Here is an 18,159-nt window from a genome sequence, read left to right on the forward strand (position 1 = left end):
GGATGACTGAGAGTAAAAGATGGTCAACCTTGAAGGGTTCCAGGAGTGAGATGATGATGATGATCATGAACAAATAAACTAAAATGGACTATTTTAAGATGAAAACAGAGTTTGTTCTGATGTCTTTTATCTGTTGATTTCAAAGACATTAATTATCAAAAATTACGTTTCAGTTTATAGGAGCAATAAAATAAAAACAGCATCTTGTTCTTGTAGTTTTAGGCCTAGAATCATTTCTTACTTACTAATTTCTAGCTCTTCATGTATTCATACTCGTTGATTTCAGCATGGTGTCCCATTTCTGTTCATGAGCCTGTTCAGTTAACCATTGCTTGCACTTGGTTTAGGAAAATACCTGCCTTAAATGAAGTTTCCCTGAGATCAGTTTTATCCCGTGTCTTAGTTATCTAGTGTTGCTATAACAGAAATACCAAAAGTGGATGGCTTTAACAAAGAGAAATTTAATTTTCTCAAACAGTTTAGGGGGCTAGAAGTCCAAATTCAGGGTGCCAGCTCTATGGGAAGGCTTTCTCTGCCTCGATTCTGGGAGAAGGTCCTTATCATCAATCTTCCCCTGGACTAGGAGATTCTCAGCACAGGAATCCTGGGTCCAAAGGACATGCTCTGCTCCTGGTGCTGATTTCTTGGTGATGTAAGGTCCCCATGTCTTTCTGCTTGCTTCTCTCTTAATCTCGTAGATTAAGTCCTGCCTCGTGATTACCATAACTGCTGCTAATGGTGCCTCATTGACATCATAGAGGTAGGGTTTACAACACAGGAAAATCATATCAGGTGACAAAATGGCGGATAGTCGCACAATACTGGGAATCATGGCCTAGCCAAGTGGATACATATTTTTTGGGGACACAGTTCAATTCATGACATCCTGGTAACACTAAATCCATTGGACAGAAGAAAAAAATGAAATTGAAGTCAGCAACATGTAAAAAAATGTTGGTATAGCATGCTAATGGAAATAATGCGCGGAGGTTGTGCGGTTTGTGAAAAAAAGTACAATGTGCACGTTATTTGTGTAAAAACGTGGTATATTCAACAGGAAATCACCCAGCCTACCTGTGAGTGCCAGACCAGCTTGTAGGACTAGGCCTATCTTGTAGAACCGGGCCAGTTCCTGGCTGTCAGGAGATGGTTTTCTCTTTCTCACATATTAGAGAAAAGGCAGTAATACCAAGTAAAACCAGGAATTAATATAGGTAGGAGATTGCATTCAATTTCCTTGGAATTAAAAAAGGGAGTATGTGAAATACTAGTGGATTGTCTACTAAAAGTAGTTTATATTGGTGGTTTGACATTTGAAACAAATATAACAAAGAACCTCCCCAGAACTTTATTTTCAAATAGATGTCCTTCACTATTAGGCTCCTCAGGAATTTGTGCATACATGTAATGGCAATGTGCAAAGCATTTTAGTGTAGGTTTTGAAGTGTCTTGAGGTTTGCATTCAGAACTTGAGTCTTATTTTTTTTTCTGTCTTTGTTGTTGGATGACAGATTTTTTTTTTTCCAGTCAGCTGAAAATTGGACAAAATAGGTAATTAAATGAGGTAATTTGCCTTGAATAAAAGATTACTGGATAATCTGGCTTTTTTGTGGTTTATATACTGCCTCTGAAAGTAGCTACTTTGAAGGATATTGGGTGATGTGGATTCATAAGTTCTGCATATATGTTTTTTTAATGGAATACTTTTTCATCTCTTTTAGTTAGCTTTATTTTAATTCAAAATAGGTAAGAGGGATAACAGTCATCAGATCTGTTGTATCTTTTTACATTTATGTATAGAATAAAGTGTTTATTTCAAGAATATAAAAGAATGGTGTGGAATAAAATGAGCTTGTTGAAGGTATATCTTTTTTATTAAAAAATAGATTAAAACTTTTTGTAGGTTTTATTATAATTGAATTCTTCTTATAAACCTTATATACCAGTGTGATTTGGCATTAAGAAATACTGATGAATGTTTCTTTTTTCCAACAAAGTAGGTTATTAGCAATAAACAATCCTCAAAGTTATCACTCAGATGACATCAATAGGTCTTGTTTGACTTTGTTGCACTTTTTTAAAGGAAGTTTATTTTTCTTAATTGAATATTGTTTCGCTGATATACTTATTCAAGGACATCTCCTAATTTTTAATCAAATAAATGCTTTTATTCCAGTTAATGGCCAGCCAAGGCCACTTGAATCAAGTCAGGTGAAATACCTCCGTCGAGAACTGATAGAACTTCGAAATAAAGTGAATCGCTTATTGGATAGCTTGGAACCACCTGGAGAACCAGGACCTGCCACCAGTATTCCTGAAAATGGTAGGCCATGAATTTATTCTATTCTGATTTATGCTTCTTACCTCTTTTTGCGGATCTTACTTTTTTTTCTTTTTTAATAACTCCTCTTCAGTAGGAGTAGGTTGGCACCCTCAGTGTCACTTTCTCTTGCTGCCTCTGTGTTAATGTTCATGTATTCCCAAACCTTGCTGTTTATCAAGATTATGGGAAGTTTCACTATGCAGATTCCAGGTAATGCAAGGCCTCCTACTTTGTTCTTTTTCTTCAGTAATGCTTTACTTATCCAGGGCCTCTTTCCTTTCCATGTAAAGTTAATGATTAGTTTTTCCAACTTGTTAAATAATGCTGTTGGTATTCAGATCAGAATTGAATTGTATTTGTAGATTGGTTTTGGGAGAATTGACATTTTCACAATGTTAAATCTACTTATCCATGAGCATGGTATGTTTTTCCGTTTATGTAGGCCTCTTTTGGTTTCTTGCAGTAATGTTCTGTAGTTTCCTTTGTATAGGTCGTTTATGTCCCTGGTTAGATTTATTCCTAAGTATGGTATCGCTTTCCTGATTTCCTTTTCATAGTTCTCTTTATTGGTGTATAGGAATCCAACTGATTTTTGTATGTTTATCTTGTATCCTGCTACTCTGTTGAATCTTTCTATTAGTTCCAGGAATTTTCCTGTGAAGTCTTGGGTTCTCTATGTATAGTATCATATCATCCGCAAATAGGGACAGTATTATTTCTTCACTACCACTTTGGATGCCATTTATTTCTTTTTCTTGCCTTATTGCTCTAGCTAGGACTTCCAGCACAATGTTAAATAGGAATGGTGATAAAGGGCATCCTTATGTTGTTCCTGTTCTCAAGAGGAATGTTTTAAGCCTCTCTCCATTGAAAATGATGTTGGTTTTGTATAGTTGCCCCTTATTATGTTGAGGAATTTCCCTGGTATTCATGTCATATTGACAGTTTTTAACAGGAATAGATTTTGGACTTTACTGAATGCCTTTTCTGCATCGATCGAGATGGTTATATAATTTTTTAATTTTATTTTATTTATGTGGTGGATTACATTAGTTTTCTAATATTGAACCATCCTTGTATACCTAGTGAGAATCTCACCTGGTCGTGGTGTATTATTTTTTTCATGTGATGCTGAGTTTTATTAGCTAAAATTTTGTTGAGAATTTTTGCATCTATATTCATGAGAGATATGGGTCTGTAATTTACTTTTTTTGTGGTGTCACTGCCTGGTTTTGGTATCAAGGTTACGCTTGCTTCATAGAATGAATTTGGAAGTATCCCTTACTTTTTTCTGTGTTCTGAAATAGTGTGAGTAGACTGGTACAGGCTCTTCTCTGAATGTTTGGTAGAATTCTCCCGTGAAACCATCTCGGCCAGGACTTTTTTTGTTGTTGTTGGAAATTTTTGTATTACCGTCTCAATCTCTTGTTTTGTTATGTGTCTGTTCAGATTTTCAATCTCTGTTTGTATTAATTTAGGTCAGTAGCGTGTTTCTAGAAATTTGTTCATTTCCTCTAGGTTTTTAGATTTGTTGGAGTACATTTTTTCTTAGTACTGTGTTATGATCTTTTTTATTTCAGTTGGGTCTGTTGTAATTTCCCCCATATAATTTCTTACTTGGGTTATTTGCTTCCGCTCCTGTTTTTCTTTTGTCAGTTTGGCCAGTGGTTTTGTTGATTTTGTTGATGCTTTCAAAGGACTGACTTTTGGTTTCATTGATTAATCATTTCTACTGTTTTCCTAGTCTCTATTTCTACTCTGATCTTTATTATTTCCATTCTTCTGGTGGCTGAGGGCTTCTTTTGCTGATCTCTTTCTGTTTGTTCAAGTTGTGTAGCTAACATTTTGATTTTGTCCCTTTTTTTTGATACGTATACCTGTTGCTGTAAATTGACCTCTCAGTACTGCCTTAGCTGTGTCCCATAGGTTTTGATATGATGTGTTTTCATTCTCCTTTGATTCTAGAAATTTTTCGATTCCATCTTTGATTTTTTCTCTCATCCAGTGGTTCTTTAGCAAGGTGTTATTCAGTTTCTGTATATTTCATTTTTGTCCCTTGTTTTTCCTGTTATTAATTTTTCCTTTTATGGCATTGTGATCAGAGAAGATGCTTTGTATTAATCTCAGTATTTTGGATTTTGTTGAGGGTTGCTTTGTGGCTTAGATGTGGTCTATTCTGGAGAGTGTTCATGTGTGTTGGAAAAGAAGTATACTTTGCTGCTGTTGGGTGGAGTGTTCTGTATAAGTATATGAGGTCAGGATTGTTAGTTTGGACTTAATGTTTTCTGTATCTTTGCTGAGTTTTTTTCTGGATATTCTGTCCTTCACCAAGAGTGATGTGTTGAAGTCTCCTACTATTATTGTGGAATTGTCCATTTCTCTTTGCAGTGCTGTTAGAGTTTGTTTTATGTGTTTTGGAGCCCTGTCCTTGGCTGCGTAGATGTTTATTATGGTTATGTCATCATGGTGGAGTGTCCTTTTAATCATTATATAATGTCCTTTCTTGTCTTTTATGGTGGATTTTGCCTTAAAGTCTATTTTATCTGAGATTAGTATTGCTACTACTGCTCTTTTTTGGTTGTTGTCTGCTCGATTTTTTTTTCATCTTTTGATGTTTAATATATTTATATCTTTGTGTCGAAAGTGTGTCTGCTGTAGGCAGCATATTGATGAGTTCTGTTTTTTTTATCCGTTCTGTTACTCTCTGTCTCTACAAGTGCATTTAAGCCATTTGCGTTCACTGTGATAATCGATAGATGTGAGTTTATTGTTGTCATTTTGTAGTGCTTTTTTTTTGTCATGCTGACGTTTTCTTTATTCCTCTTTTCTCCTGTGCTGAATTTGTTTGTAAAATTTCATTTCTTTCGTTATTGTAGATTTTGCGTTTATTAAGACTTTGTTTTTCTTCTTTATTTTGACGAGTAGTTGTGTTAACTTCCTTTGTGGTTACCTTGAAATGTACCCATCTTCCTCAGTTTGACCTAGTCTTTTATTACTTGATATCACTTTGAATTCCTCTCTGTTAGTAAATTCTATATCTATACCATGTTTTCCACCTTTCATTGTACTGCTGTTGTCATCATTTACAGATTGATTTCTCTAGCTCCCTGTTTTGAATCTTTTAGTTTTGTTTTATCCTTGAGAGTTCATTATCTAGGTTGATATTTTGCTGTGTTCGAGATTCAGGTTGTTTGATGTTTTTTGTTCTCTTAACTGAAGGACTCCCTTTACCAATTCTTGTAAGTTTGGTTTGGTTTTTACCTATTCCCTTAATTTCTGTTTATCTAGAAATGTCCTGATTTCTCGTTCACATTTGAGAGAGAGACTTTTGTAGAATATATTATTCTTGTTTGACAATTATTTTCTTTCAAGGTTTTGCATATATCCTCCCATTGCCTTCTTGCTTACATGGTTTCTGCTGAGTAATCAGAGTTGAGTCTTATTGTTTCCCCTTTGTATCTGACTTTTCATTTTTCTCAAGCTGCTTTCAGGATTCAGTCTTTGTCTTTGGTTTTGGGGAGTTTGATTGTGATATGTCTTGGTGACTTTCTTTTGGGGTCTCTCCTATATGGAGTTCGTTGAGCTTCTTGGATGGTCAGCTTTTTATATTTGAAGATATTAGGGAAGTTTTCCATCTGCAAATTTTCAGTGATCCTCTCTGTTTTCCATTTTCTCCCCCTGTTCTGGAATTCTGATCATGCCCAGATTTTTGCTGTTAATTATATCCCACATAGTTCTTAGGCTTTCTTCATTCTTCCTCATTCTTTTCTCTGATTTTTCTTCAAAGTGGCATCCATGGATTTGTCTTCAATTTCGCTGATTCTGTTTTCCATTGTTTCAAATTACTCCTAAAATCTATTGCATCGTCCATTTCTGAAATTTTGGTTTTTATCTTTTGGATTTCTAATTGCTGTTTTTGTATGATTTCTAATTATTTACTGTGACGTTTTGTTCTTGCATTATTTTCTTGTATTCTTTTATTGCTTTGTTTATGTTTTCCTCGATTATGGTTACGTTTTGTCTTTGTTTTCCATGATTCTGTCTGTGTTTTCCTTGATTTCTTTCCTAATCTCTTGGAGAGCCCTGAGTATTAGAGTTTTGAATTCCTTATCAGGTATTTCCAGTGGCTTTTCTTCTACTTGAAGGTCAACCTTGTGCTTTATTCTGGTCGCTTATTGGAGCCATCTTGTCCTGTTTTTCTTTTTCACATATTTTGTTGTTGTCTGATGTCTCCGAAACAGATATTATTTTCTTTATTTATCGATTGTAGGTTGGTTTGTTTCGTCCTGCTTTTTTGCTTTGTTTGGCTATTTTTGGGCGCGTGGGCCCTCTGTGCTTTGTTGCTTGCACATCTGTGGGTGTGGTAATTCTCACTACCTTGTCCTGGTGTGCAGGGTTGGTTGCTCAGCTGTGGTGCAGCAGGGCAGGTCCAGCAGGAAGGGAAGGGGCAGAGATGGGTTGTTTGTCCAGCACATGAACCAGGCCGGGGGCTGGAATGAGGCTGCTGTGGTCTGTGGGTGGAGTCTCGAGCTGGTGGGGAAGGGCCTGGGGTCCAGACCGGGTCCCTGGCTGGGTCCCCCAGGGCTGTGGCGGGTGGTGGTGGTGGTCTAGAGCAGGTGCGCAGGTGCCTTGGGTCCAGAAAGGGTCCCCTTGGTGCCATGGGCAGGCAGTGGTGAGGGGTCCAGAGCCAGTGGGAAAGGGCCTGGAGTCTGGGCTGGTTCCCCTGGGTCCCACAGTGGGAGGGGTCCGGAGCCAATGAGAATAGGGCTCGGGTCCAGGCCAGGTCCTCTGGTTACTATGACAGCTGGCAGGAGGGGTCCGGAGCTGGCAGGAAGGGTCCTGGGCTGGGGGCTGGGTCCCTTCAGAGCCACGTGTGGTGGGACGGAGGAGAGAGTTGGGGGTGGTGAAGCCAGGGGTATAGGGGGTAGATGGAGGAGGGCAATAGGGTGGGTTGGTACTGTGGTTCCCAGTAGTTGGGGTTTCCGTGATGGGGCGGTTATAGTCGCTGTCATCAGAGGGGTGGGGGTTGTAGGAGTCTGCTCCTGTGGTTACCAGGTGAGAGAGTCTGGCATTTTCCTTGAGTTGCAGCCTGTGAACGTGGTCTTACTTAGTCCTGGGTATGTCTGTGTTGTACCTCTATCTCTGATTGGCAATTCGTGGAGGTGCCTTTCTAGAAGAGCCGGGTTGTTGGCTTTATTCCAAGATGGCAATGCTGAGTCATGCTGTTTGGTCATGAACCTCCACGCCATATCTCTATTCCTTCCCTATTTTCTATTCAGTTGCTTCTTCTCCTCAGTGACTTCTAATTTAATACTTTATCCCTTCATTTAAGGTTCAGGGTTCCGGGACTTACATCTGTATCTGTTTTACTTGGTTTTTCGGGTCTTTGTTGCAGTGGGATGGCTGAGTGCATCTGACTAGTCCGCAACTTGGTTCTGCCTCCTAGATTCTGAACTATTTTTGGCCCGTTTAAATTTTAGAGTTTTGATTTTCTCTACTTAATTTGGTTATAGTTTAAATAAAGACACATTTTCCACGTTTTTCCTCTTCTTCCAACTGTGTTGAAATGTGTTAATAGTAGATGCTCAAGAAATTATCTGATGATTGATTAATAATTTTTAGTACTATATCTGTATTTCAGAACATACTGGAGATCTATTGAAATACTATAATGAGATCCTCCTATCCTCTCTCTGATGAAACCTGTTGTACTGTGGTCGTAGCATGTTGCTTATTCTGAACCTTACTGCTCTGAATAAAATGTACCAATTTTAGATCAAGGATCTGATGAAAACTTAGACCATTTTCCGTGAAGAATTCATAAATGCTGACAGCGTTTGCATATAACTTCAGGGGGTTTAAAATATTATCAGATTTAAATAAAAATTCAATACATATAGCCAGTACTATGCAGAAGTTATGTACAGTAGCCTAGATTCTGCTCTAAGGGATAGAATTGTAAGTTTTTTGGTTTCAGTGAAACAGCCATTCCATTCTCCCCTTTTTCTTCCCACTTTGTCTACTACTTTTCTTTATCAGTTCTTTATTTCCATATTCTCGTATATTTTATTGTTAGTTCTATATCTATGTTCATATGAAAGACGTTGACTTTGGTTTCTTCTCTGTCTTGGAAATTATGCCACATGTTAGTTCTTTGGACAGCTTCAGTTGTGTCCTGTCTGACTTATCTAATGAATTGAATCATACGTCAACGCTTCATTTTTAGAGATGGCTACATATTTATTTTTGTTTCCTCTCCTGTACTTAGGTCATTTATTTCTTGAACACTTTGCTTCTATGAAAGTTTCTAAGTGTCTAAGCTCCTAGAACATATCCAGATTTAATAACCTCCTTCTCAAGAGAAATAAACCAAAATCACCTATATCAGAAGCCAAGTCTAGACCACAAAATAAAAATTGCTAGTTAGCTGCCGGTACCATTTGAGCTTACTTTCACGCAGAACCATGAACTACCTATTTCTTCATTGCTCTGCCTTTGCAATGGTTCTTGGACACTTGCTTTCCTCCAGGGAGGAAATGGTACATAGCTGTGTCACCTACTGAATTGACCTGTTATAGTTCCTCTAGCAGCTAATGGAACAAATAGTAGACTAGTGGACAGTGTGTTTCCTGATAAATTTAGTTTATGCTAAGTGAAAAAAGTCATAAGAAAAGTTAATTATGTGAGGGGGAATAATTAGTAAGATTGGTTTGGTGTAGGAGTCCTTGGTGGTGCAGTGGTTAAAGTGCTTGGCTGCTAAGTGAAAGGTCGGCAGTTCAAATCCACCAGCCGCTCTGCGGGAGAAAGATGTGGCAGTCCGCTTCCATAAAGATATTCATCCTTGGAAACCCTATGGGGCTTACCTAATGGGGCAGTTCTACTCTGTCCTATAGAGTCACTATGAGTCGGAATTAACTTGATGGCAATGGGTTTTTGGTTTGGTGTGGTGTACCCTTGGAGTATAACCTTGGGATTAGAGGAGGGAAGTTGGTGACTTAGATGAATAAGTGGTAGACTTAAAAAGGAGTACCTACTGAAGTTTTCCCAGAAATTTAGAAAATACTAAAGCAATCAATGGTGGAGTGACAAATTAGGAACGAATGACAGCTGCAAGCCCATGGGTGCTGGGGGTGCCTATATTCCATTTAGTGCTTGCATTTTTTCAGAAGGTAAATCTTGTATTGATCACAGGAGTGATCTAATTGCTGACTTATTTACTTGCTTAATAACAGAAAAAAATTGATAATCATTGTTAATTGTGTAAAGGGTTAGTAGCATTTTTTGTTTGCTTGTTTATTTTGTTTTGTTCTCGATATCTTTTTGTATCTTAGCCTCGGTTCCTATTTGTAAAATGTAGGTTATCTTTGAACTCCTTTTCTTTCACAAGGTAGTAGTGTAAATGCCTATTGAGTACCTTAGTATCCTTAGAACAAACGCATGGTTTTATAGTTAACCTGCTTGTATTTTAAAATTTAATTTTTCTGTATTTCCTTAAAACATTTTGTTGTGGAAAAATTTAAACATATGCAAAAGTAGATACAGTACTAGGAATCTCATGAACCTACATCCATCTTCAACAGTTATCAGTTCATAGTCAGTATTGTTTCTTCTGTAATCCCATATACTTTTGCTGCTCCCATATTATTTTGAAGAAAATCCCAGACATGTATCATTTCATCTGTTAGGATTTTAATAAGTAATGTTCTAAGTAATAAAAATTTTAAAGTAAGACATAGCAAGTTAAAAGCATATGTCTTGTGGTATGTACAGAGCATTGGCTATTTACAGAGATGGTTGGCTTGAGATTTCCATATAGTATAGTAGCAGATCAGTAGACAGTAGAAGTAAATCATAAGAGTGGGAAAACAAAACAAACAAACAAAAAAACAGTGTAAGGATTGAGATTATAACTTTAGTTAAGCTTCTTATGCTCTGACAAAATAAAATATTAATTCCTATAATTGTTCTTTTCCAAGTGTGCAGTATGTATTTAAGTCAAGAGCTACAAAAATAAGAAAAATGTTTCTGTTTTTTACAGAGCTTGTATTTTTTGTTTTTTCCTCATCTAATAATTCTTAGGGACGGAGGTAGGTAGAATTTTTGAAAAGGTTATTTATCTTGCTTTTCTTTTTGCCTTTCCTCCCCCTGATTTTAAAAGTAAAAATATAAACAAGTATAAAGAGGAAATTAAAGTTATCTATAATCTGTGTTCAGAGAGATATTGTTAACACTGCAGACTGTATGCATATATTTCTGTATCTTGTATTTTTTTAGGCCTCGTTGACCTTATAAATGAAAACAAGGTGTTTTTTGTTTTTTTTTTTTTTGTTCTATTTCTCTTTCTTGTAGATACTGTGGATGGTAGAGAAGAAAAACCTGCAGCTTCTGATTCTTCTGGAAAACAGTCTACACAAGTTATGGCAGCAAGTATGTCGGCTTTTGATCCGTTAAAAAACCAAGATGAAGTCAATAAAAATGTCATGTCAGCATTTGGCTTAACAGATGATCAGGTTTCAGGTAAGTTAGCATGTTTGTTTGTTCCTTCTCTTCTTGTTTGTCCTGTCCCATCGCTTCATTCTGTTCCTTTTATAATTGAAGGTGAACTTAGATGTGGTGAAGTCTACAAATCTAAAGAATTCAGTTCAGTAATTTTTTACATATGTATACACCTGTATGAATACCAAGTAGATCAAGATATAGATGGTTTCCAGCACCCCAGAAGGCTTTCTTGTGCCCTCTCCCAGTCAGTACCACCCTCCCCTTTAAAGAATAACCACTGTTTGGTTTAGGTATATTTTATGCAAAGTAAAATTCAGAAATTTATTTTTTATAATCTGAACTATGCTATAGTTTTATTTTAGATTTGTTGCAGAATTTATAGTTGATAGGTCTTTTGTGACCTTAGAGAAGTTGAAATTTAAACAGATTTCTGGTTAAATTACTTTAGTGTAGAAAGTACTTTTACATAAGTAAGTTTTTAACCTTAAAACAGCATCTGTACTGTGATTTATTCTTTTATATTGTGGTCATCATTTTCAGCATTTTTTTCTGCTTTCTCTTGTTTTGGGATTCTTAATTACACATATGTTGGAGAGCTTGATATTGTCTGATGGGTCTCTGAGATCGGTTTGTTTTCTTTAGTCTTTTTTCTCTCTATTCTATTGGATGATTTCTATTCAAGTTCACTAATTCTTTTTTCCATCTTCAATCTGCTGTTGAACCTTTCTAGTGACTTTTTCCTTTCATTTATTTGTGCTTTCAGCTCTAGAAATTACCATTTTATAGCTTCCATTTGGTTCTCTTTATAGCTTCCATTTCTCTGTTGAGATTCTTTAACTTTATGCTCAAGACCATATTTTCCTTTAATTATTTGAATATATTTTTATTCTTTAAAAATATTTATAGTAGCTGCTTTGAAATGTTCGCTGCATCTGACATCTAGGCCTATTTGGAGTCAGTTTCTGTTGACTGCCTTTTTCCCTAAGTATATGTGGGTCATATTTTCCTTTTGGTTGAAAACTGGACATTGAGGTTAATATGTTATAGTTGCTTAGGATTCTTTTAGGTTCTTTTGAGACTGGTTATTTTATTTTATGTTCTATCAGGGAGTTAACTTGTATGGATTCAGACAGATCTACCCTTGGCATATAGCAAGTGAAAATTCAGCTCTGGTTGCTGGTTTTATTGCTGAGCCCTCTTGGGCTTGTGTACGTGTGTGTGTCCTGCCACATGGTCAGCTGGGGATTTGGGCAGAGTGTCTACTCAGATTTTGGGTCTCAGTCCTTCTGTGGCTCTCTCACTTCAGGGATTTCCCTCCCAAATTTCCAGCTGCTTGGAAGTCTGTCCTGTGCCATCGGAAGTCAGTAACGCTGGTTTTCTGTGGTTGGAGCTGCAGGGGTCAGGGCGTTTCAATTCTTGTCCCCATTGCAGTTCCATTGGGGAAAACTCTTCTCAGGTTTCTTCTATTTTGTCCAGATTTTTAATTAACTGTGGGAGGGTTTACTTGGCTAATTTACTCTGCCATTGTTAGTAGCTAGAAATAGGGTTCAGTGTGTTCATTTTCTTTTTCTTTGAGACTTTTTAAGAGATTATTCACTAAAAACGTGAAATTCTGAAGAGACGTATCTTTGTATATGATAACGTGTTTTTGGCAAAAAAAAAAAATCAGACATGATACATCTAAAAAACGTCTTTTTAGAGCAACTGAAATATGAGTGAATATTCTAGCTACTTAACATTTAAGATTTAGGAAATGCTAAGTAGAGAAGTGAGTAGTTCTTTGAGGTCAGGCGTAAAAATTTAGATTTGGATTATCTTCAGTGTCTTTTTTGACTGTTCCAGTCTTGGAACTGTAACACATTCTCTCCATTACTCTTTTGTTCACTATTCTGGAAGAATTTGCATGGCTCCATGTGTAAACTACAGTCCTAGGCCTTGTGAGGTAGACAAAAAGAATCAGAAAGCATGCCCAAAAGAGCTCATAGTTTAAGGGATGATGAGGCTTGTTAAGAAATGCAAAGTAGAAGTTGGTAAGGGTAGTAATAAAAGTAAGCTGTATAGAAGGTTAGAAGTAGAAAAATATTTATGGACCAAGAAGACTTGTGAGAAGTGTAGAATTATAACTTATTTTAAAGGATTTTAGTTGCATTTAGTATGTGAAAATGGGGCAGGGATAGAGGAAATAGTGATAAACGAAATGGAGGCAGAAAGAATACTAGATACATTGTGGGAATATGGAGTAGGTCAGATTAGGTGAGGGGTAGGGCATGTGAGAAGAACAATTGTAAGAAACATTTGAACCCTTGAACCAGACTTGATTTATGGGCAGTGGAGACGCATTGAAGAATAAAATGATACTTTGGGTTGATGTATAAAATAGATCACATGAGAGTGAGAGGATATTAACATCGCAGGGAGGAATATTGGCTTTTGCAGGGGGAGGTTAGGACTCAGGAATATAATAGCACTTCAGTTGTAGCTGTAGATTCCTAAGAGACTGGAACAAATGCAAAAATAAATGACATATGTTGTTGTTAGTTGCTGTTGAGTTGATTACAATTCATGATGACCCCATGTGTGCAGAGTAGAACTGCTCCATAGGCTGTGACTGTTGAGAAGCAGATTGCCAGGCCTGTCTTCCAAGGTGCTTCTAGGTGGGTTTGAACCACCAGCCTTTTGGCTAGTTGTTTAGTGTGTAACTGTTTGTGCCACCCAGGGACCCCTTAAAGTACATATACGTAATGTAAAAAGCTGCATTTGTGGTGATGTACTTATTCTATAGTACTTTTATTTTTAGTTTCTGGCTTTCAAACAAATCTATTAATTGAGCTTGATAGGGGAAGGCATTGTATTAGGTACTGAATTGACTTTTTGTGACCATCCAGGGCCACCCAGTGCTTCTGCAGAAGACCGTTCAGGAACGCCTGACAGCATTGCTTCCTCTTCCTCAGCAGCTCATCCACCAGGAGTTCAGCCACAGCAGCCACCGTATACAGGAGCGCAGACACAAGCAGGTCAGATTGAAGGTAAAATAGAGTTTAGAGCGCATGTGCAGAAAGATGTATGTGCAGCAGTGTTTATGGCAGCGTAGTTGGAATGGTAAGCAGCTTACAGATGCATTCATGCTATGAACAGAACTGTGAAAACTTTTGATTTACTGACATGGTATGTTTTGGGGTTAAAAAATAAGTAGAAAATATATCAGTATGCTTCCGGTTATTGTAAGGAGAAAAACCTAGAAAGTGTCTATAAATATAAATACAGAGGAGAAGATCACGACAAAATCTTACCAGTCAGTAGTGACCCCCGGGGAGAAGAGCGGAATCGAGAAGGGAACATCATACTTTATTTTGTATTATGCTTGGGTGTTACTTTATCTCCTTCGGTTCTTCCACCGACCCCAGTGGCTGTATATGTATTATTTTTGTAATTTAAAAAGATTTTTAAAATAGAAGCTTCTGTGAAGCCAAACTTTAGTTAAGTGTAGTGTTTTTGGAAGATTAATAGCTCTGTATATTTTTGTGCAATTAGCAGTAAAACATTTGTAGAAAAAGCAGTGTATTTTAAGTCAAACTTTTCTTTAAATAATGGGGCCTTGGATGAATAATTTAGTCTCTCTGGGTTTTAATATTCTCTCACTATAAAATGTGAAAATTGGACTAAACCATTGTTTTCAAAGAATATCTTTAGTCCTGAGTGAAATGTAACTTGAAGGCTTAATATTTAAAACAGACAAAAGGGTAATTGCTGTGGTTAAAGGGGATTGAGGGCCCCAGGCCCAGGATAGCAGGCACTGAGGTGCCTCATTTTAACCTTGGAGCTCTGCAGAGCACAGCTGAGAAATACTTGCTGATCTCTATATATTACAACATTATTTCTGTGAATTGTCTGTGCATGTTGTGGCCGTTAAGATTACGATTACACGTTTTACTTTAAAACAAACGCCAGGTAGTGCTCTTACTATGTGTAGAAAGGCACCAGGCGGCAGGATATGATGTGTTTTCAGCACCAGAAGCAAGTTGAGGCTATTAATCATTTTAAAAAACATAGCCTAAAATGAACTGGTCACTTTGGAATAGTGGCCTATCATCTTGTGATCATACTTCTAGGGTTCTCATTGGATGAGTATTAGTCATTAGGAACTAGCACATGACATTTTGCTGATGAATGAATGGTTTGGGAAGAATTTCTTGGTGCTTCACCCTCTTCTCAACCAGCCTTAGTCAGGTAGTTTCCTTCGTACGGAGATGCAGCTTCCAAGGACAGAACAGACTTTAACTGAAGCAGATATGGGTGGAAATAGAGGGGCAGAAGCAGAGTTTGGATATGATGAGAGTTTAACGGCTGTATCAGGTGGACTAAAACTATCTGTTAAAAACATTCCATTTTAAGCAGTGTATACTATTTGGTAAAATTGGCCTTCCAACTACCACTGTACAGTGTTTGCTCTTCACTTATAAAGGAATGGAATTTAATTCTATTAGTAATATCTCAGTTTATTCTATCAAGGATTCATTTTAATTTAAAAATTCATTCTAAATAAGTAAAATTAAAAAGATAATACACAGTGAGAAGTTTTCCTGCCACCATAAGTGCCCCCAGCTACCACGTACCCTTGTGGAAAGACATGAAATTAACATTGCTTGATGTGATTTAATTCCTTTTATAGTAGCATTAGTTGCATGCTTTAGTAAAACTGTTATTTTTAGTTTACGTTAAAACATACAGTATAAAAAGTGTAGTTAATAATATGACATCGGTCAATAGATTAGCATTCTGGAAGTGAAATTACAGATTAACGCTGTCCAAAAGAAATATAATGGAAGAGTCAAGTAATTTAAAATTTTTTACTAGCCACATTTTAAAGTAATAAAAAAAAGTAAAATTAATTTTAATATATTTTATTTATTTTATTTAATGTAGTATATCCAGTATGTCAACATGAAAGCATTATTAAAAAGTTATTAATGGTTTACATTTTTTTTCTCTCATATCGGAAATCTGGTATGTATGACACTGATTTGAAATGCTTCAAAACGCAAACAGCACACATTACAATTCAGACTAGCCACATTTCAGATGCTCGATGCCACATTTGGCTAATGACTCTTGTGTTGGCATTGTTGTTAATGTCGAGTCAGTTTAAACTAAAGTGTAATCTATCATTAGAACAACTGTAAAGAAGTAGAGATGATGAAGACATGAACCAGTAAACCCTTAATTATTTGAAAATCACAGGTAATAGTGTCTAAAATGTTTCTCCATAGGAACTGTGGTCCATTGACCCCAAATAGGGCTCCCATTTCCAAGGACATCTCCGGTGTTAAGCAGGTCTGCTGTTATTTAAAAGTGCAGTGAGGAACCATTTAAGCTTTATCAGATTCCCCATGATTGGCTAGGATATTCAGATTGCAGATATACATTGAAAACCAACAGTTGTCAAATTCCAGATTTTTTTTGAGGTCTGAAGGGAAAGCATGCTGTGTAATTCTTCCTACCAGAGTGTCCATTCACATGGTAACAAGTAAAGGTCCAAATGGTGAAGATGATAAATACGGTGCTTTGGGAAAGATACAGAAGCCATTAATGGTATTTGTCCCTTGTCTCAGATTTTTTATTTCGCTACTCACTTTTTCCTGAACATAGAATTATTCTCAGTGCTTATCTGCTGGCAGTTTTGAAAACATTTGTGTTTCTGGAGTATATGAAGTGGTAACCATTAGTGTTATGTCACATAAATAGTCTTGTGTTTGCTGCCCATTGGGGTTCTCTGCAGTTAATCCACAGCAGAGCAGAGCAGCTGTGCTTCTTGAACTCATTGTCTTTTCCATATACGTTGAAAAGGAACCACATTCTCGTATATTGTTATGCAGTGTGTGTGTGTTTGGATGGGGAGAGAATGTAAATGTACCATTAAAAATTTCTCTCTACCAAGTTAAACCTGCCCCTTTCCTTGTACTTTTTTTTTGGTAATTTTATTTTTTTAGGTCAGTTGTACCAACAGTACCAGCAACAGGCCGGTTATGGTGCTCAGCAGCCTCAGGCTCCGCCTCAGCCTCCACAACAGTATGGTATTCAGTATTCAGGTGAGCAGGTGTTGAAAGGAACTTGGCTTCTGTTTTTGAGCTATTTCTATACTCATTAAGCTCTTTCTCTCAATCCCTTGATTTGTGGTACTTACATTATCGTAGTAGATTATTAAGACTTTATTTACTGGGAGAAATAACATAAGTTTTAAACTTTTTACTTTTTTATTGTAAATCAGCATTTCAGTTTTCCAGTGGGCAAAACCTAGTGGATGATCCTGTAGTAACTTGGAGCATAAAAAAGTTTTCGGTACAATACAAAGCTGTAACTAACATGATCAGCTGACCTCTTAAGTGACTTAGAACTACAAGAAGTGCAAGATTTTTTTCCCATTATATGTTAACACAGGAACTGGTTACGTATAATGTGCTTAGTATCTGTAGGAGTGTTAACAGTTTCCTCATACATAGAAAGGTGATCTTATTAAAAGAACTAAATTAAGCTACTTAAGTTTTTTAGTTTCCCAAAAGTATGTAGGAATACCATAAAAATAGAATTGTTTAAAACCTAATTCAGGCAACTGTAAGAACATTAAGCTTGGTTCCCCTCTCCCCCCATTTTCAAAAATAGGCATTCTGGGTATTTTGTATTTATTTTACCATTTAGCTACTGAAGAGTATCCATCTTTAAATGTGCTAAATCTCTTTAATATAGCTTTGGTTAAAATTCAGGTAATGTTTACATTTTTATAGCAGAGAGAGAGTTTGTGTCAACTCGTTTTACAGCCAGATTTGGATATCAAAATTTCAACTGTAATTAAAAATAATTTATGTAAGTTGAATCTTGTCTGAGTTCTATTTTATGGAGTTTTATAGTATCAACTAGAGCAGGGATCAGTAAACTGTAGCCCACAGACCAAATCTGGCCTGTCACCTGTTTTTGTGAATTAAGTTTTATTGGAACACGCCTATTCATTTCTGTATTATATCTGTTGCTCTTTTGGCACTAGAATGGCAGAGTTGAGTAGTTGAAATAGAGACTGTATGGCTCACAAAGCTTAAAATTTTTACTGTCTGGCCCATTACAGAAGAAAGTTTGCTGACCCCTGAACTAGACTATAAAAATCTCATTAGTTGGAGTTGGACGTATTTTAACATATGTAGTAATTTTATTGGAAGTGTATATACTGTAATGTAATATAACCTGTAACTGCTAGTAATTGTATAAATAAGTGAACTTACCATATTTTTACGTGAATAGTGTATGCCTTCTACGTTTGTTTGCTAACTGCTCCGTCCCCCCGTGAAATA

General features: G+C 36.6%; 1 protein-coding gene across 3 annotated transcripts in view; it reads left to right on the forward strand.

Moving 5' to 3' along the window:
* TFG (trafficking from ER to golgi regulator) overlaps positions 1-18,159 on the forward strand; it is a 32,117-nt gene that overhangs the window by 10,694 nt on the left and 3,264 nt on the right. For 2 of the 3 annotated variants that reach the window (XM_023732865.1, XM_004378142.2), the window contains exons 4-7: positions 2,177-2,323; positions 10,673-10,840; positions 13,708-13,848; positions 16,810-16,908. In XM_023732865.1, the coding sequence (XP_023588633.1) occupies positions 2,177-2,323; positions 10,673-10,840; positions 13,708-13,848; positions 16,810-16,908 (555 nt within the window). The remainder of the gene's footprint in view (positions 1-2,176; positions 2,324-10,672; positions 10,841-13,707; positions 13,849-16,809; positions 16,909-18,159) is intronic. The other variant, XM_012556030.2, reaches the window with a different exon arrangement.

This window comes from Trichechus manatus, unplaced genomic scaffold (assembly GCF_000243295.1).
Source record: "Trichechus manatus latirostris isolate Lorelei unplaced genomic scaffold, TriManLat1.0 scaffold00055, whole genome shotgun sequence".
Lineage (NCBI taxonomy): Eukaryota > Metazoa > Chordata > Mammalia > Sirenia > Trichechidae > Trichechus > Trichechus manatus.